The 25,840-nt window shown below is 51.2% G+C and overlaps 1 protein-coding gene and 1 non-coding gene across 2 annotated transcripts; both read right to left on the bottom strand.

The window, feature by feature from the left end:
* Positions 1-4,067: 4,067 nt before the first annotated feature.
* On the bottom strand, positions 4,068-4,200 carry LOC115031202 (small nucleolar RNA SNORA17). The gene has a single exon (XR_003836821.1). It is a non-coding gene; the product is annotated as a small nucleolar RNA SNORA17 (small nucleolar RNA).
* A 351-nt stretch (positions 4,201-4,551) lies between these two features.
* On the bottom strand, positions 4,552-25,737 carry Spring1 (SREBF pathway regulator in golgi 1). Its single transcript, XM_021163442.3, has 5 exons — positions 25,515-25,737; positions 15,230-15,386; positions 12,032-12,183; positions 11,672-11,785; positions 4,552-10,046 (listed from the first exon to the last, which is right to left on the bottom strand). Exons 1-5 carry the CDS (start codon positions 25,623-25,625, stop codon positions 9,963-9,965), a joined length of 618 nt encoding a protein of 205 aa, XP_021019101.1. The 5' UTR covers positions 25,626-25,737; the 3' UTR covers positions 4,552-9,962.
* Positions 25,738-25,840: the final 103 nt, after the last annotated feature.

Below are 25,840 nucleotides of genomic sequence, written 5' to 3'. Positions count from 1 at the left end.
CCTCCCCTCCTCCTCCTCCTTCTCCTCCTTCTCCTTCTTCTTAATATTTTAAAATGACAATGATTTTCCTAGCATGTGTTTATGTATAGGTGTGCCACTGTACACAGGTGGAGGCCAGAAGCTAATTTATTGGGAGTGGTTTCTCTCCTTCCACCATGGAGGTCCCAGGGGTCACAATCGTGTTGTCAGGCTTGGCAGCAAGAGCCTTTACTTATTGAATCGACCCACCCACCCATCGATCATTTCCTTAAAGACCCTCCCTCCTAACAACCAGTATGGGGCTAAGGTTGCAACTTAGGACTTTGGAGACTCACAACTCAGCCCATGACAAGGACCACAGGACTGTAAGATACAGCCACTTGTCAGAGCTGGCCTAAAATGCTAAGTCCCCCTTCTAGGACAGTCAAGGACCAGGGGATAGAAAAGGAGGCTGGAGAGAAGGCCCAGTGGTCAAGAGTAGAAGAGGACCCAGTTTCTATTCCTAGTGCCTATGTCAGGTGGCTAAAAACTGTCTGGGACTTAGCTCCAGAGCCTCCAGGGCCTCCAGGGCCTCCAGGGCCTCTAACCTCCATGGGAACCTGCACTTGTACACATGCACACACACACACACACACACACACACACACATAACTAAAAATAATAAGTCTTTTTTTTTTCTAAAAAAAAAATCTTTTTAGTGTAAACTTTTGCTTAAACAATAGTCCCAATCCCAGGCCAATTTCAGGGCAAACACCTAACCTGCTACTCCTAGGGACCCCACTTCCCATATAGCAGGAGCTGTCTTCCCAGTGGAGGGAACCCCTGGCTGACGCCAGGAAGCCAGTGCAAATCTCCCCTGAATTTGTGTCCATAAAACAGAGATGAGAAGACCTGCCTAGGTCAGGAGGGTGGGTGGCAGGTGAATCATAAGCGACCTATTTAGCACCATGTCGCACAGGGCATGCTCACGAGGTGCCCTCCAGAGATACCTGGTGACACCTGGTCTGGATTTCCCACCAGGCAGATGGTTTGCGTGTGACCTTGAACCGAGAAGAACCACAGAGAGTCGGTATCTTCTTCCACCTAGGAGATCAAAGCGATGAACACCTCAGAGAAGGCGTAGTGGGAGTGGTCCCTTCGTGCTCCTAATCGCTGTCACAGAAGGATGGCTAAGAAGATCTACCTATGCTTTGTCCTGGCCGGGACCGAGGCTGAGAAGGGGGGCGCCAAGAGACAGTAGCTCATCGCCAGCAGGTTTATTTCCTCCTCGCTGAGGGTCCTGGTCCTCCAAAATGCCAGGTCTAGGAAGGAGTCCTGATTTGCTGCCCCCACCAGATAGCTCTCTACCCATAGTCATTGTTTTGGCGGCATCCTGGGGAAGTCTGATCCGCAGTCAACACCAGGCTCGCACCAGGGATAGAAAAACCTATGCAACTGGCGCCACCAAGTGGCAAAGTCAGCAACTGCCGCTGTGCGTGCCGCCAGCCACCAGCACTGAGCCGCGTTGGCTGCAGCCAAATAGCAAGAGCCTTAAGATCATGCCTGACTCGGTCTGTGGTCCCCCGCAAGGCTAAATCAGGTCAGCGAGCTTATTTGTGTCAAATAAGTCAGCCGAACCGACGGGTGAGCTGTCTTGACACTATTTGTCTTGGGTTAGCGCTAAGCTCAGACTTCAGGCAAAAAACCTAGGCAGGTTTGGATGCCAGGATGGAGCCGGAAGGAGCTTAGCCTGAAGGGCCGTCCAGAGTCACACCCACCGGGAAGGTTTGTGTTCAGCATGGGGGAAGGGCGCTGCATATGCCTATAGGAGCCAGCATAGCTCCAAACAGAGGCTGCTAAGGAACTTTTAGGGACACCCTCACACAGAAGTTCCCAAAACTTTTAAAAATCCACCATGTGACTGAGGCCCTAGCTGATGGGGGTTGGACGGGCGACAGACACTGCCCCAGGTATACATCTGCCTTTCCCTATGCTGCCTCTTCAGAAAGATGTTGGTCCCTGGAGCCTGCCTTGGACCTTTTTTTATTTTGAAACTTCAAAGATTTATTTTTATCGGTATGGTGTTTTGTCTACATGTATGTGGGTTTACCATGTTCATGCCTAGTACATACAGGGTAGAAGAGAGTATTGGAACCCGATGGACTTACAGATGGCTGTGAGCCACCATGTGGGTGCTGAGAATCAAACCCAGGTCCTCTGGAAGATCAGCAAGTCCTCCTAACTGCTGAGCCATCACACCAGTACCATTTTTTTTTAAGTTTTATTAGTTTTTTTTGTAAATTTCACATTATGCACCCCAGTCCCACTCATGTCCCCCTCCTCTCTCATACCCAGTCTCTACTGTTGCGACCCACCCCCAGCAGAGAAAAAAAAAAAAAAACTCTTCTTAGAAGCTGTAGTGTGTCACAGTGTCACACAGTGTACCCTCTTGTCCACACATCTTTGCTTGCAAATGTTCATTGCAAGGATTCATCAGTCTGATACGAGGCCTCTCTGACTTCCATTACTCTGTCAATGCTGGTTCCTCACTGGGACGCCTCTCAGATAGCCTGCTGTTGCCCTGTGTCATGGAGATCCTGAAGTTTGGATCTGTAGGACTGGCCCCTTTGTGCACCTCCGAAGTTCATCAATGATGGTAGATGTTGGGGTGAGCCAACTCAAAGCCCTGGATTTGGGCCCTAGAAGTAGCTGAGCTGCTCAGTCAGTCCACTGGCTCTCCTGCACAGAGCCAACTCACCAGCAACCCCTGCAATCCGGGCCAGCTCTACCTTGCTATCCAGGGGAGATGCAGGGCCCACTTTCCTGAGCATTGCAGCTGGTGAGGGACAGGACCAGTTCTCCCACTTTCATGACCCTGGGGCCATAGGTGGCAAGGGGTGAGGGTGGGTGAGGGAGGAGGGCATCTCTCCCTCACCCAAGTTGCCACACCACAAAAAAGTTGCTGGAGCCGGGCACTGGTGGCATATGCCTTTAATCTCAGCACTTGGGAGGCAGAGGCAGGCGGATTTCTGAGTTCAAGGCCAGCCTGGTCTGCCTACAAATTGAGTTCCAGGACAGCCAGGGCTATACAGAGAATCCCTGTCTTGAAAAACCAAAGGGGGAAAAAATTGCTGGGCCAGCTCCCCTGTGCTCACACCCTTGGGGCCAGTTCACCTGAGCTCTGGCCATCAGGGTCAGCTCCACTGTGCTGTCCAGGTGAGGTGTCGGGGCTTGCTCTCCTGAGAGCTGCAGCAGGTGAGGGGCAGGAACAGCTCTCCTCAGGTGGTGAGAGCAAAAAGAGGGGAGGGGATCAGTCCCTTATCCATGCCACCACAAGGAAGATAGTGTCAGGGTCGGCTCTCCTACGCTCACATCCTTGGGCCAGCTCACCCGCAACTCCTGCAGTGTATGGGCCTGCTCTCCCAAGCACTGCAGCTGGCTAAGGGCAGGGTCAGGGCCCCTACTCCCATATCCCCCTTAGAGGGCCAGCTCTGGCATGATGATCAGGTGAGGGGTGGGGCCAGTTCTGCATAACCCTCAGACATCAACCTGTCAGACCAGGGACATCGGCCTGGCCATTGGTGGTAGCAGACCCCTGTTACTGCAGGGCCACGGACCCAGACATGGTTCCTGGTGGCAGCACAGGCCAGGATCCCACCAGGGTCCCAGATGGTACATCACCGGCTACTCACATCAGGCTGTTCCTTGCTACCATTAAGTCTCCAGTTCAGCCTCTCTTCATTGTACCCACATCCTTCTTTCTTTTTCATTTCTCCACCACTTGCTCCTCTTAGAGGTGCCCAGGGTCTCTGAGTGTCTGGGGTTATCTCAGGAGTGGTCTCAAGGATGCTATATCTCACTCGTGTATTATGGCCCCAGGCAGGGGGCATCTCAAATATGGCCTTCTTACCTCCACCCCCAAGGTCCAAGTGGGGCCAGACTGATGGTCATCTCAGGCTAGTTTCCTGGCCGGGCCCCATGGCACCAGTCTGATGGTTATCTCAGGCTCGCTCCTCACCTGCCCAAGAGGCCCCACGTGAGGGTGTCTATCTCAGGCTCATTCCTGTCGCGCTGGACTGGCGGTCATCTCAGGCTCACTTTTATTAGGGAATGTTAGGCTACACAACATTCAGATGTTCACAGGTCAGAACATTGAGCGTAAGACGTAACCGCCCTCTGCTCTGCCACCTACTGATGCACACGTGAAACAGCAGCCACACCTGCAAGGCCTCTGGGGGCGTGGCTTTTTTCTTTTATATCTGCACTCGTGATTTTTTGCAGAATCAACAATATGCCCAAGGGATATGGACTATACTTGATTTGTCAGCATTTCGGGGACAATGCAGCCAGTCCCCAGAGATGCTGGATGCAGCTCAGCTCTGGTCTTGGAAAATGCCTGAACCTATCTGTGATAAACAAAAAGACTTCTCTCCCCATTGGGTAAAATCAGAGGAAGAGAAAGTGTTACCGGAGAGCCATTACAAAGGGCTGTAACCTCTCCTGGGCGTCACTTCTCCAGGCAGGGCCATCTGAACATAAGCTCTGGGAGGAGTTGGCTCTAACTGGATAAAGTCAACCAGCCAGAAACCCGGCACTGTAAAACAGCATGTAGTAGGATTCCATTTTTATTTATGAATGAATAAAGTATACATTTAGACAAAGTGTGGCAGAACTTCCCATCGCAGCTGTGGGCTATCCTTTGAGACCAGGAACTAAAGGGTTCAATTTAATTCTGGAAGCTTGTGTTCAGGGTTTCTACCCCGTAAGAGACACCCGCGCATGCTGAGAGATGTCTAGAGAGGTTCTGCTTGGGAAATCTGACATGCTCTGGGCATCTCGGCTGCAGGTCACTGAGCACCTCAGCGCTGCGTGAAGGGAATCTGCACTCGCATGGCTCTGTGCGTCCCAGAACCGGACCACAGCAGCGGACTCCACAGGTGCAGGGCGGCAAGCATGACAAGCAAACGGTACCCAAGAAAATCAGAGAAGATGAAGAGAACATCTGTCCAGCTTTGCTCTATCTCTGGATGCTTCAGAAAAGTCGCTTTGAGGACGACCAGGGTCCCGATGGCTGGTACCCACCCTCCCCTGTGAAGAATAAAGTCCACAGTGAGCAGTTAAGAGACAGGGCACTGGTCGTGTTTACCTCAGTGCTGGCATGTCCTGAAGGTCAAAGGCAGGATGTGGGACCAATACTTGTGTTAGCGGTCACTCTCATTGATAAGGACAATGAGAAGCCAGAGCCAGAAAGACGAGTTTATCCAAGTTCATGGACGCCTGAGCTGCTGTGAGGGGGGTCAGGATGCTGTTCACAGGTTCCAGGCCACTGTTTTTACACAGTACACAAGTGCACATGCGCCATGTACTCACACACAAGTACACACACGTACACACACACAGAGCCAATGCATGGGACATGCCTACAGCCACACACAGAGATTGTCATATTTATCATCTGAAACACCAACATCTGAGAAAATATTTTATGAAACTTTAAAAAAACAATAATGTGTTTCAGACAGGTCTCAGTATGAAACCCAAGCTGGATTCTCCAGACCAGCCTTTCTAAGTGCCGGAAATTGAACCACCCTGCCTGGTTCTACATCTTTTTTGATATCTACTAATACAACTATCAGTTTGTGTGTATTAATTCACAGTGAGCTGAACCCCACCCCACATTTTGATTGACCATTTATTATTTTGCCTCGTTCTTCCTATTGGTTACTACAGAACATTTTGAAATGAAGCCTGAATTATATATATATATATATATATATATATCGCTGCCTCCCCCCTTCCCCCCTTCTTTTGCCTTTGAGTTGGCAGTTTCTCTGCATCCCAGGCTAGCCTCAAACTATCTTCCACCAATAGCCTCCTGGGATTTAAACCTCGGCCCAGCCTCTTCTCGACAACTTTCCCTCCTGTGACACTCAAGCAATTGGTTCACAAACCTATCTTTCTAACAGAGTTAGGGCAGTGGCTTGTAACACGGGGCAGTCCCTCCCTGACCCTCAGGGGACGTTTGACAGCGTCTGGATACACTTACTTAACAGCTGGAATAGGGAAGATAACCACTTGTCCCTAATAGGTTGGGAGTCCATGATGCTGCTAGCCTCCCTGGCCCACAGCATCTAGGACAGCCACGCCTCGGATGCTGGCAGTGCCGCAGTAACTGAGCCCAGCTCTAGGTCACAGCGGTGCCCAAGGCTGAACTGAGAACTCCCAGCACTGAGCGCTGACTTCATTATTTCCCCACCCTGGAGAGATGCCATGCTAAAGTGCTGATTAAATTACGCTGTGATACCCACAGGACACGCTCAAATAACAGCACATTCCTGCCTCGAGGCACCGTGCAGTTACCCTGCGCAGCGTGAGTTTAGTGAGTTCACCATCAGCCCAACTTGCCTGCAGTATGAGCTGGAAGTCTGTGACCTAGTGGTGGCAGGCTCAATGAGTAGTTGGTGTCACGGATAGTCCCGGGTTCTAGAACGCGGCCGTGCTTGTTCTAAGAAGATAGGAATATGTATGTGTGTGTGTGCGCGCGCGCGCGTGCGTGCCCGTGTGCATCTGTATATACAAGCACCATGCCAATGTGTTTGTTCTGTCCTGTGTGGATGTCACATAGGCCTGCAGATAACAGACCCACAGGCAGTTTCCAAGGAGCAAGCCTGCCTTTGGTTGATTGGTTGGTTGTCACCTGGAAAGTGGCAGGAAGGAGAAAGTTGCTGGTGTTTATTTTTGGGCTATGTGACTTTTAGTTTTAGGTGATTATTTTATCATTAGTGTCAGGTCCAAAAACAAAAACAAAACAAAACCAACCAACCTCAGGACAAGAGGCTAGCTAGCTATGGTGCTTGCTAGCCTGCCTATGGGTGTCCAGCTTAAGTCTCCAGCTTCCCCTCCCCCAGCTTCTCATCCCTTTAGAGCCCTGCCATTTTGGCCATGCACACTTGATCCCCATCACTCTCAGTCATGCCTTTCTCCCCATCCTCTGGATTCTTCCAGCTGCCCCTCTCTTGCTGTCTCTCTCCCCCTCATATCTACAATACAATCCCCTCAACCATACCTTGGAGCGGTCATGTCCTCACTATATGGTTAGATGGTCCCGAATTCCCTAATTAAAAAGCCAAGGCCCTCTCAGCATTAAGTTCCTAATTATCACAACCAATGCTCTTCCATCCATCCCTCTAGCCCTTGACCCCTCATCCCTGCCTTACAGCTTCCCAGGGGCTGCCAACACTGGCCTCTCAGGAAGTCGGCTCTCACTCGGGACACCTCAGAGCACACTTGCAAGTAAACATGTGACCCCATTTTCTAAATGAAAAGTCACGCTGTTGAGAAGCAGTGGTCCCAGGCTCCAGCCACATTCCCATCCTGGCTGTGAGAAGCGGCCAGCTCGTGATTTACCTGCAACGCCCAAAGCTGGGAAGAACTGGACCCAGAATCCCACTGAGCCACCGTGTTCCCCACTGCACGCAGTCAGCCTTCAGGGCGTGTGAAGGACTCCATTATCACCCTACAGGACCTCCTTTACTTCTTCAAGAAGGCAGGAGTTTATCCTTCAACCCTGGCTGTGGCCTGGCAGGGCTGATGGGGGGAGGAGGGCGGGGCTACATTCTTCTCCTGTACCCTCTTCAGGACCCTCTTGCTAGTATGTTTCTCCTCTCCGAGGTTACACATGTGGTATCCCAGCAGTCCCAGCAAGAAGCCCAGCGACTGCACATTCAGACAGGAGAGAAGCGCTTGAGATCTGTCTGCAGCCCCTCACATGGAACAACATTAAACATCCTTTCTAGGTTGAGGATGTTCTCACAGCCTCTCTTCCCCAGGGCCCCTGCCCCATACACATCGTGAGATTAACTTGAGTCTTGTACACAAAACTAACTACAGCCTCTGATCCTCGGAACCTCATCAAGGGAGCTCAAACACAACCTTTCAAGGGAGGTGGGTGGGGGCCCTTCACTGGCCAGTGCCACACTTGTCTGAAATCCTGAGAATTTCTAAAGACACACACATACACACACACCCCTACTTGATTAAAGCACAAAACCACATTCCACAGCCACAGCTAATTTGAAAGTGACATTTGTGTTAGACTTCGTGTGGATATAGATGACCACTCTGCCCTCTCCTGCCTGGGATAATGGAAGGCCATCTGCTCTTAGGGGGAGACGGTATGAAGGCGATTCTGCACTAGAGGACATGGGGGCAGGATTCAAGATGAGTTCCTGTGTGGCTCTGCTCATTCTGTCTTGGCTGCGGCTCGGGAGGGCCTGTCTCTTGCAATGTCCTCATCAACTGAGTGAAGCACGAGCAGACTGGATTCTTGATCATGACGGCACAGACTATAAGCTCACAAACGTACACAGCATGCGTTTCTGATGCCAAGCCGGGGAGAGCTGGCAACAAATGTGATTGCTCATACTAAAACTTGGGTCAACAGTCTAAATATGACCAATGCCACTGGCGACCAAGGGTGGACTCCTCCCAGGGCAGGAGAGTCAGGAGTTTAAGGCTGGTGTCAAACACATATAGCACATGTCAGAACGTGCCAGAACATTCCAGGATGTGCCAGAACGTGCAGGATCACCCAGTTCTTCTATCAAGTTTGAGTCAACACACCGTGAAGTCCAGAGCAAACAGAAGAGAATCGCTGGCACCTAACACCAAAAATCAACTCCCTGGCCAGGGCCGTGGCTCAGGAACGGCAAGTTTGCCAATCCCACACAAAGTCCTGGGTTCGATCCCAGCATGGCAAGACAGAACAAGGGAGCAACTGACGGTCAGTTTGTCCTTCCGTAGAGCTGAGAGAATACAATTCCGACGTGAACAGCAAGAGGAAGCAGGAGCGAGCAGAGGGAAATTCCATCCTGACGGTACAAAGAGCTGTGAGACAAAGCTCCACATGGCCCCCAATAGGAAATCTTGAGACTCGCAGCCCGTCCATCCCAGATCAACCTGAACCAAAACCACAAAACACCATGGTCCACTGGAAGGGTGGGTGAAAGGTCTTGGGAGGAGGTATGTGCTAAAGGCTGGCCTGTAAACAGGATGGGAGAGTACAGGAGGAGGTGTCTTGACCTTAGGCTTCAAACCTCCATTTCAGTCGCTGTTAACAACTGTCCTGTGAGCACTGGACACGGACCTGCCTTTGGGATGCTCTCTAGACTGTGGCTACCACATTCATCTCCCACTGATGGTGGATGTGAAACTCGCGACAGATTAAACTAAGAGCTGGGGCTTTTCTTTATAAATGCCACCGGGCGTGGAGAACACCCAAGAATGAATGGCCGCTGTGCACACACACAGTCGCAGTCTCCCTAGCCTCTGTGACAGTCAAGAGAAGGGCTCCCCTGCCCTGAGGCTGAGGGGTTTCAAGGAGAGACAGCAAACTCCACTGGGAGAGTCAGCCAGGGATTCAGGCTTCCTGTCTACCATTTCAGTATATGAGCACACTGAGGCAGCTCTATGAAGGCTCAGTGGGGACCAGCACCTCCCTGAGGCTTCAGATACCCCTGAATGTTGGGATATGGATACAAGGGCCTGCTGGTCAGATGTTAAAACAGAACCACAACTGAGTCTGTACACCCACACTCCCAGAGACTAACTTTCATCCGGTGAAGGAGCATGCATGCACATCCATGCGACGCTCAGGAAATGAGAGCAACAGTCACCTCCTCCAATGTATTCATCTGGACAGGCAAAGGTGTCCTGCACCAAAAAATTAAAAAATAACCGTACCTTCCACCACTCTGAAAAGTCAATAAATAACTACAAGGTAGGAGCAAAACAGAAGCAAGCGCCCGGCCTCTGACCAGCAGTCCCAGGGGCCTGCAAGGTGCCAGGACCTCATCCAGCCTGCTCTACAGAACAGCTCCACCCATCAGCTCCAGCTGTCGGTGAGGGAGCTGGAGACACCCAAAGCCACAAGGACCCTTGTGTGGCTTTCTCCTTCATTACTCCAGTGGACCAGCCTGGTTCTGGGTGTGTATCTCTGTCGGGCCTCACGCCGGGAAGAGTTCAGGCGGGCTCTCTCCGTAGCAGTACTTGGCTATGGGGTCACGGTACGTGTTCTCGTGTTGCACACTCTGATGGCGAAGGAAGACAGGAGTGTGTTAGAGAGGGTCAGCTGCAGCGACAGCCACAGTCCCTGCCAGACCTCTAGCATGCCTAGAAGGTTTTGAGGGACTATTCTAGCTTGACGTAGGATATTGTTGGCTCTGAGTGCCACCAAATAGATAGGACATCCCTGTGCCATTTCTTCTTCTGCCCACCAGGGAGCTTCTGAACAGCCTCACTGCAGGCTACAGATCCCGAGACTACTCCATCCATCCGAAAAGAGCAGATGAGATGGCCAGGGGCTAACACAATGCTTGCTTCCAAGTCTGAGAGCCTCAGCTCCATCCCCAGAACCCACAGAGGAAAATGAGAAATGAGCTGCTGTTCTCTGACCTCCGCGTGCACATGGTGGCATTACCCGACCCCAATAGTATATATGAAAAGAACAGACAAACAAAATAAATCTGAAACAGACAAAGAGATACGGTGGAGCAGTGAGATCAGCTGCTGACCCTGTGGTCGGACAGACCCAGTCCCTGGTGGAGTCCTGACACGTCAAAATGCAGTCATGCACTAAGGGCCTGTGCACAAGTCAAGCATCCACCCCAAGAGTGCCCTGGCTGGGCACAGCAAGTGAGGTTGAGCCCAGATGATGTCCCGCCCCCACCCCCCTTGACAGACCCCCCACACACCCCCAGCAATTTCTTCTCATACAAACAATTTGAGGCTTTGGCTGGTCTAGAGCTCATTAATTATCCCCTACCAAAGCCATCCATCCATATTAATTCCACCTAAGAGATTCGCAGCCTGGGCTCTGGGCACTCGAACCAAGTGGCCATTGAGAACTATCTCTATTTGCACAAGAGGAAGTGACTTGCAGCTTGGACAGCGGCAGGAACCTCCCGAGTCAGTTCCCTTTGCCAAGGTGGGTCAGGAAGAGCAAGTGACCTGACTTCCTTTCCTGCCCACTCACCTGAGAAGCCCCCTCCTCATGGAGACTAGTGGAATTTCACATTCTCTCCGCTCCCTCTATCCTGTCCCAGGATGTTCTTAAGGAAACCAGAGATGGGAAGGGGGATTAATGAGCACAAAGCCGGAGTGTATCCTAGAAGGGTGTGCTTGTGTGAGAGAGGTGTGGTTGTCTGAGAAAGGGCAGAGACAAGTGGGTAGGCAAGATGGCTTAGCCTGAAAGGTGCTGGCTGCCAACGCTTGGTCCTCGAGCTACACATTGGTGTAGACAGAGAACGGACTCTCACAAGTTGTCCTCTGACTTGCACCTGTGGCTCTGAGCACAGAATAAACGGAAAAGGGAGGATAAACAGAGATGGGGTTGGTGATGGTGGCAGAGGCCCTCCAGTGCACTCCCTGCTAGGAGAACAGACACTCAATGGCAGGCAGTGTGTGCCCACCCTAGAAGCCTCAGATATATCCATGTGCCTGACTCTCCTATCCCCTTGGATCCTAATGCGAACCTCAACTCTGCCCCAGGGCAAGTAACGACTGCCTCCTCTCAATGGCTGGTACTGGATCTAACTCTCTCACCCCCTAACACAGCAGAACGTCAATGAAGCCCCTTTCCGCCCTGGCTCTACTCAGATCGGTCAGCTAGGGTTCTCCAGCTCTGTCTCCCTCTTCCATCCCCAGCACTTCTGACCTGGGAGGAGGTCCTGCATTTAGCCAAGCACAGTTCGAAGTGGTCTTCAACTGCCATGAAGAGGTTCTGGAAGGCCACAGCTGCCCGGTTGAGGAAGCGCTCCAGGAGAAGTTGCTATGGAAACAAGGCATTTGTATTAGTAAGTGCTGGCCGAGCCAGCCCGCAGGGAGGGCAAGGAGCCAGGTCTCTCTCATTCACCAGATACCTAGTTAGCAATAGCACTGTCCTCTCTGCAGAAGGAACTGTGAGGCAGGGAGACCAGCTCCTCCCTCGGGAGAGGCCACTGCACCATCACAACACTGCAGGAGATGCCTAGCTATCCCCCTAAAGTGCACAGAACACAAGGGATGGGGCCCGTACCTTGCTGGGCTGCAGGCAGCAGGAGACGCAGTACTCATAGGCTTCACAGCAGCCATTGGCCAGGCACCCATCACAGCAGTACTGCTTTGTGCTGGGGACGCTGACATCGCAACAGCCATTCGCCAACAGGTCCTTCCTCTCGCAGACATAGCCTGAAACCAGAGGCAGAGCTCAGCGGGAAGCTAGCCACCTGTGTTGCCTCTGAGGATGAAGAACTGCACAGGAAGAAGGCAGGCAGGAGCCAGGGCACCCTGAGCATCAGGACCAGACATGGAAACGTGTCTAGGGCTGGCTTCGCCTGGGCAGAGGATGATGGGAAGTTGGACCCCCTCAGTCATCGCTAGATCCGAGTTGTTACCACGCTCTGCCCCTTTCCAGTCTACTGCTTGAGTGTGAGCTTCTTGCCAGACCATGCCCTGCCTGTGCAGCTGGGATGCTAATGTAAGCACGCAGCCTTTCACCTGGGCTTTAAAAAAACAGTCCAAGACAGGAAACGAGGCACTCATTCACAAAAACAAGTGCCTTCCGGATTTAAAAAGCAAACATTCGGCTTTTGATGGCTCGTGGCTGTTGTGGTCATTTGAAGGGGCTGCTAAAACAGGAGGCCACAGTCAACCTTCGTGACTCTGCTTCCGGTGTTTGCATACCAGAGAGGGAGACACAACCACAAGCACCCCCCTAGAATTAGGGATGTTCTCAAATCCTCAAAAGAATGAAAAACCTAATTCACTCCATGACTATGAAATCGCATCACATAGATATGTGCACATCAAGCGCCATGTCAGCCAGGCTCCCTCGCTGAGACTACTTAACCACTCAGAGCTTCTAGGCAGATCGTTCCCTGCACTGTGAGGAACAGGACAGAAAAATATGTAAGTCTATGAGGGCCACCACCCAACCTCGAACACGCCCCCAGTGGCCATTTAGGTCCTCAGGTATGTGTGCATGTGAGAGAGCCTCAGGTGTATGGGGAGGTTGGGGGGGGGGGGGTCAGGTATGTATGGACCCTTGGGTGTATGCAGGGGCCCTCTGGTGTGTGTGTGTGTGTATGTGTGTGTGTGTGTATGGACCCTAAGGTGTGTGCAGGGGCCTTCTGTTAAGAATGGGGGGCCCCTCGGGTGTGTGCAGGGGCTCTCAGGTGTGTGTGTGTAGACCCTAAGGTGTGTGCAGAGGCCTTCTGGTGAGTATGGGGGGCCCCTCGGGTGTATGCAGGGGCCCGCAGCTGTGCAGCAGCTGTTCCCAACCAGCCAGCCTGAGTGCCCCGGCTCTGTCCTCAAGAGAACAAGGCTGGCGGAAGATGACTTGTTTTTTAGAACTGCTCTGGAAAACAAGGTCTGTGTGGGAGCTGGCAGAACACTGGCGATCAGGGACACCAGAGGGCCCTCAATACTTGGGAGACCAGGGGAGACGCCAACCTCTCCCAGTGCAGGGAGAGGCTGGTGTCTGTTGTTTCTGCTGCTGCATCTCAGGGGTAGAGAGATGAACATTCTGATGTCCTGGTAAACACTTCCTTCCCAGATGCCCTGACTCATGCTGTTGACAAGGCTTCTAAACAGAATTCCCAGAGAGCCCATGCGTTCCTCAGGATTCTACCCCGGATGAGAGCAACACGGCAACTCCATCTGTGTCAAGAATACTGTGCACCCCAATAACACCCGCTGACACTAACACCCCGATATCGCCCACTGACACTGTCCTTTCCTTTGGGAAGCTGGAAGCTGACATCTCAGGCCTGGTCCTACCGTTACTAACTCCCAGATCTCGGCTTTGAACTCTGGTACTCACCTCTCCGTGACCAGGTCTAATCTCTGGGGAGAGCATGCTCACCCAGGCCTCTCTCCCCATGTGTCATGCAAAAATTACCTTTTACTTTCTGAAGTCATCCTTATGTTTAATTGGATGTGTGAGTACATGTGAGTGCAGGTTCCTGCAGAGGCCAGAAGAGGGAGGCCTTGGATCCCTGGGAGCTGAAGTTATAGGCCGTTAGTGAGCTGCCTATCCTGGATGCCGGGACTCAAAACCAGGTCCTCTTGAAAGAGCAGTCAGTGCTCTTGGCCACACACCCATTTCTCCAACCTTTCTTATCTGATACACACACACACACACATCATACATAGAAATGGGTCATCATGATGCTTCAGTACAGATATACACCAGCTGGTGGTGGTGGCTCATGCCTTGAATCCCAGCGCCCAGGAGAGAAGGGCATATCTCTCTGAGTTCGAGGTCAGCCTGGTCTACAGAGCGAGCTCCAGAACAGTCAGGGCCCCACAGAGAAAGCCTGTGGTGCTTACCAGCTCTAAGGATGTTATTCTTACCAAGTCCTGGGAGACCAGGGCAGGCAAATGTGTTGGTCTTGCCTGGGAAATTAACTTTCAGCTTTTGAAAAGTTTGTGACTCTAATTGGCTATCTTGTTTAACAGTGCTGTTACCCTGGCGACACGGTGGCATCTCGTTGCTAAACAGCATCAACAGTTGCAAGTTTTCTTTATTAAACCACTTCCCCCATATTTATAATGGCAAAGTAAAACCTGCTGCCCTTGTGGGATTTTTATTGATTAAGAAGCTGAAGGAGTGTGAGTCTTTGTCTGACCTAAATTAACCATTTGTAGCTATGATAAAAACTGCCACCTAATATAAAACATCCTGTTGTCCTCTGCCACATACATGACATGGTGTAACAGACACACACATACACAGAAACACAGACATACACAGACACACACACAGACACATAAACACATAGACACAGACAGACAGACACACATATATACACAGAGACCACGCACAAACACACATACACACAGAAACACAGACACACACATATACACACACATATACACAGACCACACACACACAGACCACACACACAAACACATATACACACTGACACAGACACAGACACACACACACACACACACACCAATTAGAGAGACAAGATGAGGAACCCCATGCCTGTGCCTGGTAGGCAGTGGCCTGGCTCTGAGGCTAAGGCTGGTGCTGTAGGCAGAGGGAAATGCTAGGAGTCTGGGTGCTCAGCCAAGCCTCCCAGATGCTGCAGGGAGCCTGGGATGGAGAGGAGAGTGTGAAAGACAGACAGGGGCATCCCTGAAGACTAGCAAGAAGGGCAAAAGCACTGGGAGGGAAGGCTATCAAACCCAGAGTCTCTATGCCTTGAGTGCAGGGAGGGAGACGTACCCAGCTCGTCAGTGAGGAGGTGTTTTCCTTGGACGGAGTTCCGGCACTGGTTGCTGGGTCGGCTGCTGTTGCCTAGGTTAAACTGCACCTTCCACGGGATGGGCTGTTCCCGGTCTTGAACCTGGAGGAGGTTCCGGTCTCTCACAGCCCTCTCTTCCTGCAAGGAGACCACAGCGGGAGAGGAGGGTTCAAAGCGCTTTTCCTGCATTTTCTCACTTGCCCTAAAGGCATCTATACCTCCATCTCTCTACCCTCGACCCAACCCTCGGGCACAAGTGCCATCTATGTCATCAGGGAAACCTGGCAAGTTAAAGCTACCCCCCCCCCCCAGTTACTGCATTGATGTGCAAGGGCCCCAGAAGCAGACAAAAGATTCTGTAAAATCCGGGGTGGGGGGGGGAGCAAAAACTTTTCTCTCTGCCAGCAACTTAAGTTTTTAGATACTAATACACACACCATGGAACAGAACACAAAGCCCAAATACTTTTACAACCAGGAGGAAACTATGTAATTTTAATCATCTCAGGCTGTCTGATACCTCTAGACCAGGAGGCCTCAGCCAAATAAGTGACAAGTACTCACATACAAAACTTGTAAATGGGACTGGGGATGACTTCAGGACCAGACGAAGCCTGACAACCTGCAAGGCTCATCCTTTGTGTGACAGCACACAGCGGTCATCCTTATGAATACTTCCAGATGCCTTTCTGCCTACACAGCCCTTTGCCTTGCTGAGCCAGGAGAGAAGTGGACCCTGAGTGAGAGCCTGGATCCCTGATCCTAGACAGGAACCACACCATTGAGCTAGGAGGAGAAGCCCAGCTGCTGGAAAGATAGAGAAGCACAAGGCGGCCACATCTTTGGAAGCTTCTAGCCATGAATGTGTAACAAAAGACCTCTAAAAGGCCCTCTCCCGTTGCGCTTCTCATCCTGTAGTTCAGACCTGCCTGAAACTCACGGCAATCCTCCTGCCTCGGCCTCCTAAATGCCGTGATTATAGGTGTGAGGTGCCATGGCCTGTTGGTTTTGGAGGTTTTAAGGCAGGGTCTTTTAAGGCAGGCACCCTCTGCAACACCAAATGGCCCCCAGGTCCTCCTGCAACAGCCTGCCAGGTGCTGGAACTACGGGATTATGGTGTGCACCACCACGCCTGCTATCCCCATAGCTGGTGTTTTTTAAGCCTCACCAATGTTGCTCTGTAACTATGGAGACCCTGCGAATTGCATCGGATGGCAACACAGACAATTCAGGGAAACAGACAGGATCTTTGTAGTTACTGTGGGAAGGCAACCTAGGAAGTTGGTGAAGTTGAATATGCACAAACCTTGCTCTAGGAAACTTTACTGAGTGCCATCCCACAGGAACCATACACCGAGGTTTCCCATAGCTCTCTGTTTCAATGGTAGGAAAAACATAAACAAAACAAAAACCCCAAAACAACAACAAAAACCTAGAAACCCAACACCACGGAAATGTCTGACTAAACACTAGCAGGGACACACTATCATCAGAGCTAAGTTCTCATGACACCTCCCCACATGTTCACCTCTGACCTGTGACCTCTGACCCAGGGCATCACCATCAGCTGATCTCAACACTAAGTGGATAGTAAAGCATTTCCAAGGACCCACATTATCTAGATAATCGCATTGCCATGGATCCACCATGTCAATGTGCCATCATTAAGAACACAGCCTCCGCAGGCCAGCAACAGCCCCCTGGTTCTGCACGCAGGATGACCCTGCAGTTCGGTGTGGGGGTGTGAGAAAGTCCTGTCAATCACTTGCAGATGGAAGTGCTAGACAGTGCCTAGCCTCCCCAAAGTTTGATGAACCCTCTGAGGTATCATCAGCTGGCCTCTCTCCTACCACAAGCCCGGCAGGTCTAGGTTCCCCTTCTTCAGTTTGCTCAATGTAAAACAGTCTTTCAGGATGGCTTTCCTGTGGCCTGCCTTTCCTTTTATGGTTCTTTTAAAGGCTATGGCTAGGTGGCAAAGGACAGGTAGTTGTTACCTCAGTTACAGAAAGAGAAGGGCTGAGAGCAAGAACCCCTGGGAGACAGGGACCCCCTTAGGTGCAGCCTGTGGATCAGGAGTGGACCTTAGCTGAAGCCTGGAGCAATGGACCCCAGAAGGATCTCCACCATGAACCCTGTTCCTGGTGAACAGGAGGGCAGTTCTCCAGCACCTGAACTTGTCAAACATGAATATTCGAAACCTCTGCCGTGGGTATTGTGTGGCTAAATCGTGGCTGTGGTGCACTTTTGGAGGCAGGGTGGAAGGGACAGGAGATCTTCTTCCACCCAGTGGGTTACTGGACTTCCCTACTGAGTTCCCTCTGGGCTGTCTTGTCTTCGAGCAGCACTTCACCAAGTATATGACTTCTTTCATTCAGAATCCATTCAAAGCTGGGCGTGGCAGTACTCATCTTTAATCCAGTACTCAAAGAGGCAGAGGCAGGTGAATCTCTGCAGATTCAAAGCCAGCCTGGTCTAACTACACAGAGGTGATTCAGGACAGCCAGGGCTACAGTGAGAAACCTTGTCTCGACAACAAGGAAAACAATATCCATTCAAAGGGGATTTTCACAGAGTGCCATGGACACTTTAGACAAGTGCTCCAATGGGCTGCTGACAAAGGCTTCCGTGTGAATCAGAGCCACCCAACCCTCAAGGTGTTAGCTGTCCACAGATCCTGCAGGGGAAAGGTGGGATATGGAGTGGGGGGAAGCACAAGAGAATGTTCTCTGTAAACAGTTGTGTAGCCTGCATAGCTAATGGACGTAGCCTCTCCTCAGATTTTCAGGGGGTTAATTAGGAAGTGGGCTGTGTTAGTTCTTATGGGAAATCATAGCAGTCAAATGAGAGACATGTCCCATGGAAGATGACAGTGACAGTGTACTCACATTCATAAAATAATAATCATTTTTTTAAAAAGATTTTTTTAAATTTATTTTATGTATATAAGTGCAGTGTAACTGTCTTCAGACACACCAGAAGAGGGCATCAGACCCCATTACAGATGGGTGTGAGCCACCATGTGGTTGCTGGGATTTGAACTCAGGACCCCTGGAAGAGCAGTCAGTGCTCTCAACCACTGAGCCATCTCTCCAGCGCCCCCCCCCCCCTAAAGAACTCTTAAAAACGAGATTTACTTTTATTATTTGTGTGTATGTGCGGGTGAGGGTTTGCATACAGAAGCCAGAAGAAGGTATTAAATCCCATGGAACTAGAGTTAGCAGGTGCTGCTGGCTGGGAACAGAACCCAGGTCCTCTGCCAAAGCAGCCAGCACTCTTAGCCACAGTGCCGCCTCTGCAGCACCCTCCCCTTCCCCCCAGAGAGTTTGTAAAGATGGGGAAACACTTGTACATTAAGCGTGGGGTGGGGTGGGGGGATGAGGGGAACGACAGCACACCTCAAGTGAGAGAAGCAAAACCATTCAGATGAAACAGAAGGAAGAAATGACACCCAAATGTCCCAGTAGCCCTTCCCGTGGGTGACCCCGTGCCCATGCCATGCCTCGAAAATGTTGCAGAGCTCAAGTCTTTGTTGGTACCCAGTTTAAAATTGGGGTTGGGTAAGGGGAACGACACAGGGGGCAGCTCTCTGCACTCATCACGTCTTATACAATGCCTATGTGGTGGTTTGATTAAGAATGCCCCCTCCCCGGGTTCAAGTATTTGAATACATATATACTCGGTCCCCAGTTGGTGGAACTTTTTTGGAAGGATTAGGAGGTGTGGCTTTGGAGGAGGAGAAGTAGCACTGGGGGTGGGCTCTGAGGTTTCAAATGCCCAAGTTAGCACTCCCTGCCTAGTGGTTTGGATCAAGATGTGAGCTCTCTGCTATTGCTTCAGCATTCTGCCTGCCTGCCTGCCTGCCTGCCGCAATGCTCCCTGTCATAACGGTCATGGACTCTACCTCTCTGAAACTCCAAGTCCCAGCCAACCAAACTCTAAGCTGCCCAGGTCACGGTGTATAATCAGAGAGATAGAAAAGCAACAAAGACAACCTCAGACAATCTGCATCTTCCCAGCAGAACTCACTGACCTGCCCTCCCTCCCTCCCTCCCACTCCTGCAGCAAACAGCAGGCACCCAGGGAGTAGACTTCAGTGCTCGCTCCACCTCCATCCCCCATGCACAGGCCACCCGGCGCCACTCACCATCCCCAACACTCTCCCCTGATGGCATCCTCTCTGCCCTCCCATCTCTCTAGCAATTTAAATTATCCCCTAAAGCATTAATTAGGATAAAAACCAAAGAAAAAAGGCATCCCAGGATCCAAGGCAACGGAGATCAGCAGCTGTCTGGGCAGAGACTGTTGTACAAGCTTGAGAAGTCTCAGGGATGCAGAGCCAAGGACGGGGGGCGGAGGGGGGGGCGCGGGAGGGAGATGACGACTATCTGGGATGAGCATCTTTTCTTCCTAGCCCACCTCCACATCAGAGATTTGAGGGAAAGGCCAGGCCAAGTGAGACCAGCGGGGCACCCAGCTGCAGGGTAGCAGATGGCAGTCAGCCAAGCAAGAAACCAAGTCAGGATGGGACTGACTCACAATGGCAGAGCACAGAGAGGAGCCTGTGCAAGAACGACTGGTCCAAGCCAATGAGGACCCACAGTGAGAGCTCGTGCCTACAGATGGATTCTCAGAACTCAGTGGGCTTAGTGGGTGAAGGTACTTGCCACCAGGCCGGACAACCTAAATTCAATCCTGGGGGACAGACATGATGGAAAGGAAGGACTCCCCCAAACTGTCTCCTGACCTTATGCACTCTTTCCTTTCCCACAACACTACACAAACACACACACATAAATAAATAAGAATGCAATACATTTTCAGACAGGAAGTCGACTGGAGACTGTTTAGGGCTGAGAGGGAGAGCAAGTCCATGAAGGTGTCCTCAATTGTGACTGTGGTAACAGCTACCTCACTGTGACCTTACTAAAGCCACTGGGATATGCACTCGGGTGAGCTGTGTATGGCTTTGGAAGGTGAACTGTAGGTCAGCGTGCGCACATGGGCTCTGAGCATGGCCTACCCACTCACAAGCACTCAGTAATGTCCTGCTCTGTAAAGAGATCTTCGCAGATCTGCCAAAGGTTGACACATTTCTGTCACATTATATACCACACTTGTTCATGTCACAGCTAATGGAAGTTAACAACTCAGGGGAGGAAACAAAGTCTCCAAAAGTCTGATTTTTCTCTCGAATTCCATTTTATGTCTGGCAGTGGAAGACATCAACTGTCTCTGAGGGAGCAGGCTCTCTCCTAAGTCTCTTTATTTCTTTTTTTTTTAAAGGGTTGCAGCATTAGGGAGGTTGAGAACTGCTGGTTTATTTATTTTATGTATATGAGTACACTGTTGCTGTCTTCAGACACACCAGAAGAGAGCATCGGACCCCATTAAAGATAGTTGTGAGCCACCATCTGGTTGCTGGGAATTGAACTCAGGACCTCTGGAAGAGCAGTCAGTGCTCTTAACCTCTGAGCCATCTCTCCAGCCCCTCTCCCAAGTCTTATAAACAAGCCATTGACCACTCATTCCTCTAGGTGAGAAGCAGGGAGGGGTAGGGCTGGCTAGTTTAGCTGGTAACTCAGTTGTCAGCCAGAGTTCAGTATGCAGAAGAAGGCAGCACAGGCTGCCTACCTCCCACCTCAGCAGAGTAGTTGAGAGCTTTCAATCGGTCATTTTCCCAGCCTCCTCCTCAGTGAGCCAGCAACTCCATCTGTCCAGGCAACAGGAAAGAATCTGCTCTAAGGCAAATGCTAATGGCTCATGCCCTAGTGTGCTGAAAGCACTTTCCACCATGACCGGTTACTGCTGGGACAAGTGTCACCACAACTGAACACAGCCAACATGGTTTATTAAGTGTTATTTCAAAACTAACTCGGACCACAGACTCCTTGAAGCAGGCTCTCTTGGGGTGTGCAAACTAACTGGCTAAGTTACTCTGAAAAGCCCCAAGAGCTTAACACAATACACATTTCTTGTCTGTGCCACCAGTGGTGTCCCTCGGTGAGCAAAGACAGCACTACAGGGTGGGAACTACAGATGTATCTAGACCAGACTCCTCCCCTCTCCCCCCTCCTTATCTTTACAGAACTCTCCCTGTAGACTGGGATCTGCTACTATGTAGTTACTATGTAGTCACTATGTAGACTCACAGCGATCTGCATGCCTCACCCTCCCAAGTGCTGGGACCAAAGGTGAGTGCTTCCATTCCCAACGGTAATCCCAACTTTAAAAACACTTCACTCTGGATGCTGGCTTACATCTGTCACCTTGTCACAAACGAAGAACCTCGGTTTGAAAATCTCAGCTGGTCTGCATCACATTCACAATCCACAACTCCTCAAAGAAGCCTAATTCCTAGCCACACCCAAGTCCTAAGAAAAGGACTTTGCTCCACAGAGAAGTAGTTTGGCCACAGGACCTGAAGATGAGACAGATGAGTGACACCCAGACTGTGGCTCCACTTCACAAACAGAAGGTCAAGCAACACAGGCAGAAAACAGCCTGAAACCAGAGAATGGAAGACGTGACAGCCACAAAGGAGTCTTAGGCAAAGCAACCCTAACAGTCTATAGGAATGCCCCAAAAGCCACACAGGAGAGTGCTCCAAGAGCCACACAGGAGGGTGCTCCAAGAGCCACACAGGAGGGTGCTCCAAGAACCATTATGAGAGTGCTCTAAGATTCATCAGGAGAGTGCTCCAAGAGCCTCATAGGGGAGTGCACCAAAAACAGCACAGGAGAGTGCTCCAAGAGTCAACAGGAGAGTGCTCCAAGACCTTCATAGGGGAGTGCTCCAAAAACAGCACAGGTGGGTGCTCCAAGAGCCAACATGAGAGTGCTCCAAGACCTTCATAGGGGAGTGCTCCAAAAACAGCACAGGTGGGTGCTCCAAGAGCCATCAGGAGAGTGCTCCAAGAGCCAACAGGAAAGTGCTCCAAGAGCTGCACAGGAGAATGCTCCGAGTCAACAGCAAAGTGCTCTAAGAGCTTCACAGGGGAGTGCTCCAAGAGCCAACAGGAGAGTGCTCCAAGAGCCAAAAGGAGAGAGTGCTCCAAGAACCAGTGTTAAAACACAGGTGAGGGCTATTCTCTGTACCCTAGGTAGGGCAAGAGCACAAGGCTGGCTGAGGTATCAGCCGCTCTCTTAGAAGTATCACATCCCAACCTGATAGTACACCCCACCAACCACTTCTAAGACCTCCACTGCACAGGTGAAAGCCAGGTAGACATGCAACAGTTCCAGGACCAACAGAGTTGCATGTAGCTCTCCAGTGGTGAACTGACTGCCCACCCCCATCCCCAAATCAATGTTAAACCCTTCACACCCAAGATGACATTAGCAGAGCAGTGAAAACACAGACTGAGAAGTAGGGTGTCTCCTATGTAACCAGAATTCTGTGAGATCATGGGGTGGAGTCCCCATGAATGGACTGGTAGCCTTGAGAGGAGCTGAAGGGACCAGGGTGCATTCTCCACTATACGAGAATGAAGCAGGCCAGGGGGTACCACCACACGTGGAATCAGTTGGCATCCCCCGTCTGATACCTCCCAGCTGCCAGAGTGCATGTGTGGTGTTCAGGCCACCAGAGTCCATGGTGGGGTTTCAGTTGCCCACACTAAGCACACAAGTTCTTCTCACCCTCATGGAACTTTATCTCACACAGGTTCTCCACATGTCCACAGAGTTTAGTCATCTACTGGCCAAAAGCCCCATCATGACAAGGGGACAGCACAGGATGGCAAAGATAATCAGTGCTCTGGCTTCAGAGGAAACAGAACAAACAAACAAACAAACAAACTAGAGGTTTCATAATGACCCTTGTATAGTCTTAAATCACAAGCAAAAAAGCAAAAATGAATGAATGAATAAATAAATAAATAAATAAATAAATAAATGCAAGCAAGGCAGCCAGGGGCGGTGCATGCCCTCAATTCCAGCACTCAGGTGGATCTGTGGGTTCAAGACCAGCCTGGTCTACAGAATAGCTAGGGAGATACTTATACCTACCCTACCACAGACAGACAGACAGAAAGACACACACACACACACACACACACGTCAAGTAATTAAAATGGGGCTGTAGGAAAGGTCACCACGTAGACAGCATCTGAGCCAAGATTAATAAATAAATAAATAAATAACCTGGCTTAGGAGAAAAGTCAAGTCACCCCAACCAAGACTCACGTGAACCAACATCTGGTCCCCAGGAAGTGCCTGGGGGGGGGGGGGTTCGGGCAGAGATGAAGGCTGCAGTGTCCGAACAAGACACACAGGTCTCTGTTCTCAAAAAGCATTATGTTGAGCAAGAGGGTGAGGTAACATACACAAACAAACATACAAACAAGAAATGCTGGGTCAGTAATTACCACAAAGGCAAGTGGCCAGACGGTGGGCAGGAGACCGCACTACAGTAGGGCACTGGGCATGGCTCGAGTCACTGACTACGGTCAGTTAGACCCAAACTGACCAAAAGTAGTTCAGTCGCACAGACAACGCAGATGAGCCCTCTTCGCTTGAGCAAAGGGTTACACATTTGAGAAGGCCTGTGGTGGAAACCTTGTCTAGACTATCACCCTAGGACAGGCTGTGAGACAAAGCAGAAGCAGACTGGCCGGGCTACGGCACCGGACCGGGAACAGATGACAGTGTCTTGCCCCTGAAGGGGCATCAGAAGTAATTCAGGCAATGAGTGTCTTAGTTAGGGTTTGACTGCTGTGAACAGACACCATGACCAAGGCAACTCTTATAAAGGACAACATTTAAAGGGGGCTGGCTTACAGGTTCAGAGGTTCAGTCCATTATCATCAAGGCAGGAACATGGCAGCTTCCAGGCAGGCATGGTGCAGGCAGAGCTGAGAATTCTACATCTTCATCTGAAGACTGCTAGTGGAAGACTGACTCCCAGGCAGCTAGGGTGAGGGTCTTAAGCCCATGCCCACAGTGACACACCTCCTAATAGGGCACTGTAGAGCCAGAGTTTTGGGGCCTGAGGTGACAGGAAGAAATGAACAGCCTAACTGTGTCAACAGTGATGACATATGTCACTTAGTGAGATGCTGAGGACTGGAGAGGTATAAATCTGGCAGAAGAAAGGCAAGAGTTCTGTTCCAGGTGGGTGCAATGGAGACAATTATCAGAATGTGGAAAAGCCAGACAGGATTACAAGGTCAAATCTGGGCAAGAGAGTAAGACCCCCTGTTAAAAGGAGTGACCGTGCAAAAGCGCAACCATTCAAAAGACAGACTGTGATTCAGAAAACCAGAGAACTAAACGCATAAGAACAGCAAAACAGGGTGAAAGGGCGCACAGGAGCAGAAAGGCGGAGGGGCAGGCGACCTACAGAATGCAACTCAGTCAAGTGTGGTTTCTAGGCAAATGCTGGGAACTGGTTCCTACTACAGTGGGATGCCAGGTCTCTAGGAACTCTCTACCAGGACAAAAACGGGAAAGGGAGGTTGAGAAATTAAAAATAAAAATCTACCCAACCAAGTTGTGCCCCAAAAGGGAGCCTGTTGGGTCACCCAGGTGAACAGGCACAGAGAGCCCTTGGCCACTTCCTGGTCTAGCCATCTCTACCTTCTGCCCATCAAGAAGCCTGGGGCTGTGCGGAGCAGGGAACGCTACAGAGGAGGGTGCACAGGTCTGAGGACCCCATTCTGCCTGGCCTACCAGCCAGATCCCTCACGGAAGAGGGGCGGTACCAAGACCTGCAGTGGGACGCCTCCCTTAGCGGCCTTCAATTCACAGGAGGACAGGAGGAGGATCACACAATCGGAGGGAGGAGGACTAGAAGGTTGAGCACTAGAGAGCTGGGGGGAGGACTAGTGGATGATCCAGGGACTGAAAGGAAGAGGCTCAGAGAGAGGACTGAATGGCTGCATATCAGGAGGACTACAAGGTGGAGGACAGGAGAGAGGAGCATCAGAGGACAGAGGATCAAGGGAGGGAGGAAGTGTGAGGATCGAGGAGGAGGGGTTGTAAAAGGACTGAGGGTGAGAGGTAAGAAGTTGGAGGGCAGAGGAGAACAGAAGATGGGGAGGCAGAGAATTCGAGGGAGGAGGAGGAGTGGAGGACGGAGGGAGCGAGGAAGGGGAAAGGAGAAGGGCAGAGGAGGACAACGCAACGGAGGGAGAAGGGCTGAAGGAGGATTTTAGATCAGAGGGAGGAGTGCTGAGGAGAAGGATTAGAAGAACGATGGGGAGAAGGACATAGTATTTGTGGGAGGAAGAAGGATCGGAAGGACGGAGGTCCTGAGAGAAGTCGCTTACCTGCTTGAAGGTGCTGCTGAGGAAGTAAACCAGCGAGAGCCCGAAAACCAGGGCGAGCACCCAGCGCTTGCGCAGGAGCCGGCGCCACAGCAGCGCCGCCAGGTTCAGCATCCCGATAGGGCGCAGGCGCAGAGGCGACCCCACGGCATGACCCCTGCAGTCCGCTCCCAGCACTGCTTTACCTTCCCGCAGCCAACGCGCCGGCCACGTGATCCGCCGCACGCCCCGCCCCACCTAGTGACGCCAACGCCAGGCCCCTCCATGCCTCCTCGCCATTGGTTCTGCCGGAGCCTCGGCTCTCCATAGGCTGAATGTGACGGCAGGGG

This window comes from Mus caroli, unplaced genomic scaffold, assembly GCF_978045245.1.
Source record: "Mus caroli unplaced genomic scaffold, Mus_caroli_1 scaffold_4, whole genome shotgun sequence".
In the NCBI taxonomy this organism is placed as follows: Eukaryota; Metazoa; Chordata; class Mammalia; order Rodentia; family Muridae; genus Mus; species Mus caroli.
Note: the sequence above shows the minus strand (reverse complement) of the source record. Positions and strands in the feature narration are given on the sequence as shown.

Excerpts from the sequence above, each read along its gene's own strand:
- Spring1 (XM_021163442.3), bottom strand. The coding sequence starts at position 25,625 with ATGCTGAACCTGGCGGCGCTGCTGTGGCGCCGGCTCCTGCGCAAGCGC. Across the intron at positions 11,786-12,031 it reads GCTGCCTGCAGCCCAGCAAG|CAACTTCTCCTGGAGCGCTT; the intron begins GTACGGGCCCCA and ends TTGTTTCCATAG. Across the intron at positions 10,047-11,671 it reads AATGCAGGACCTCCTCCCAG|AGTGTGCAACACGAGAACAC; the intron begins GTCAGAAGTGCT and ends CTTCGCCATCAG.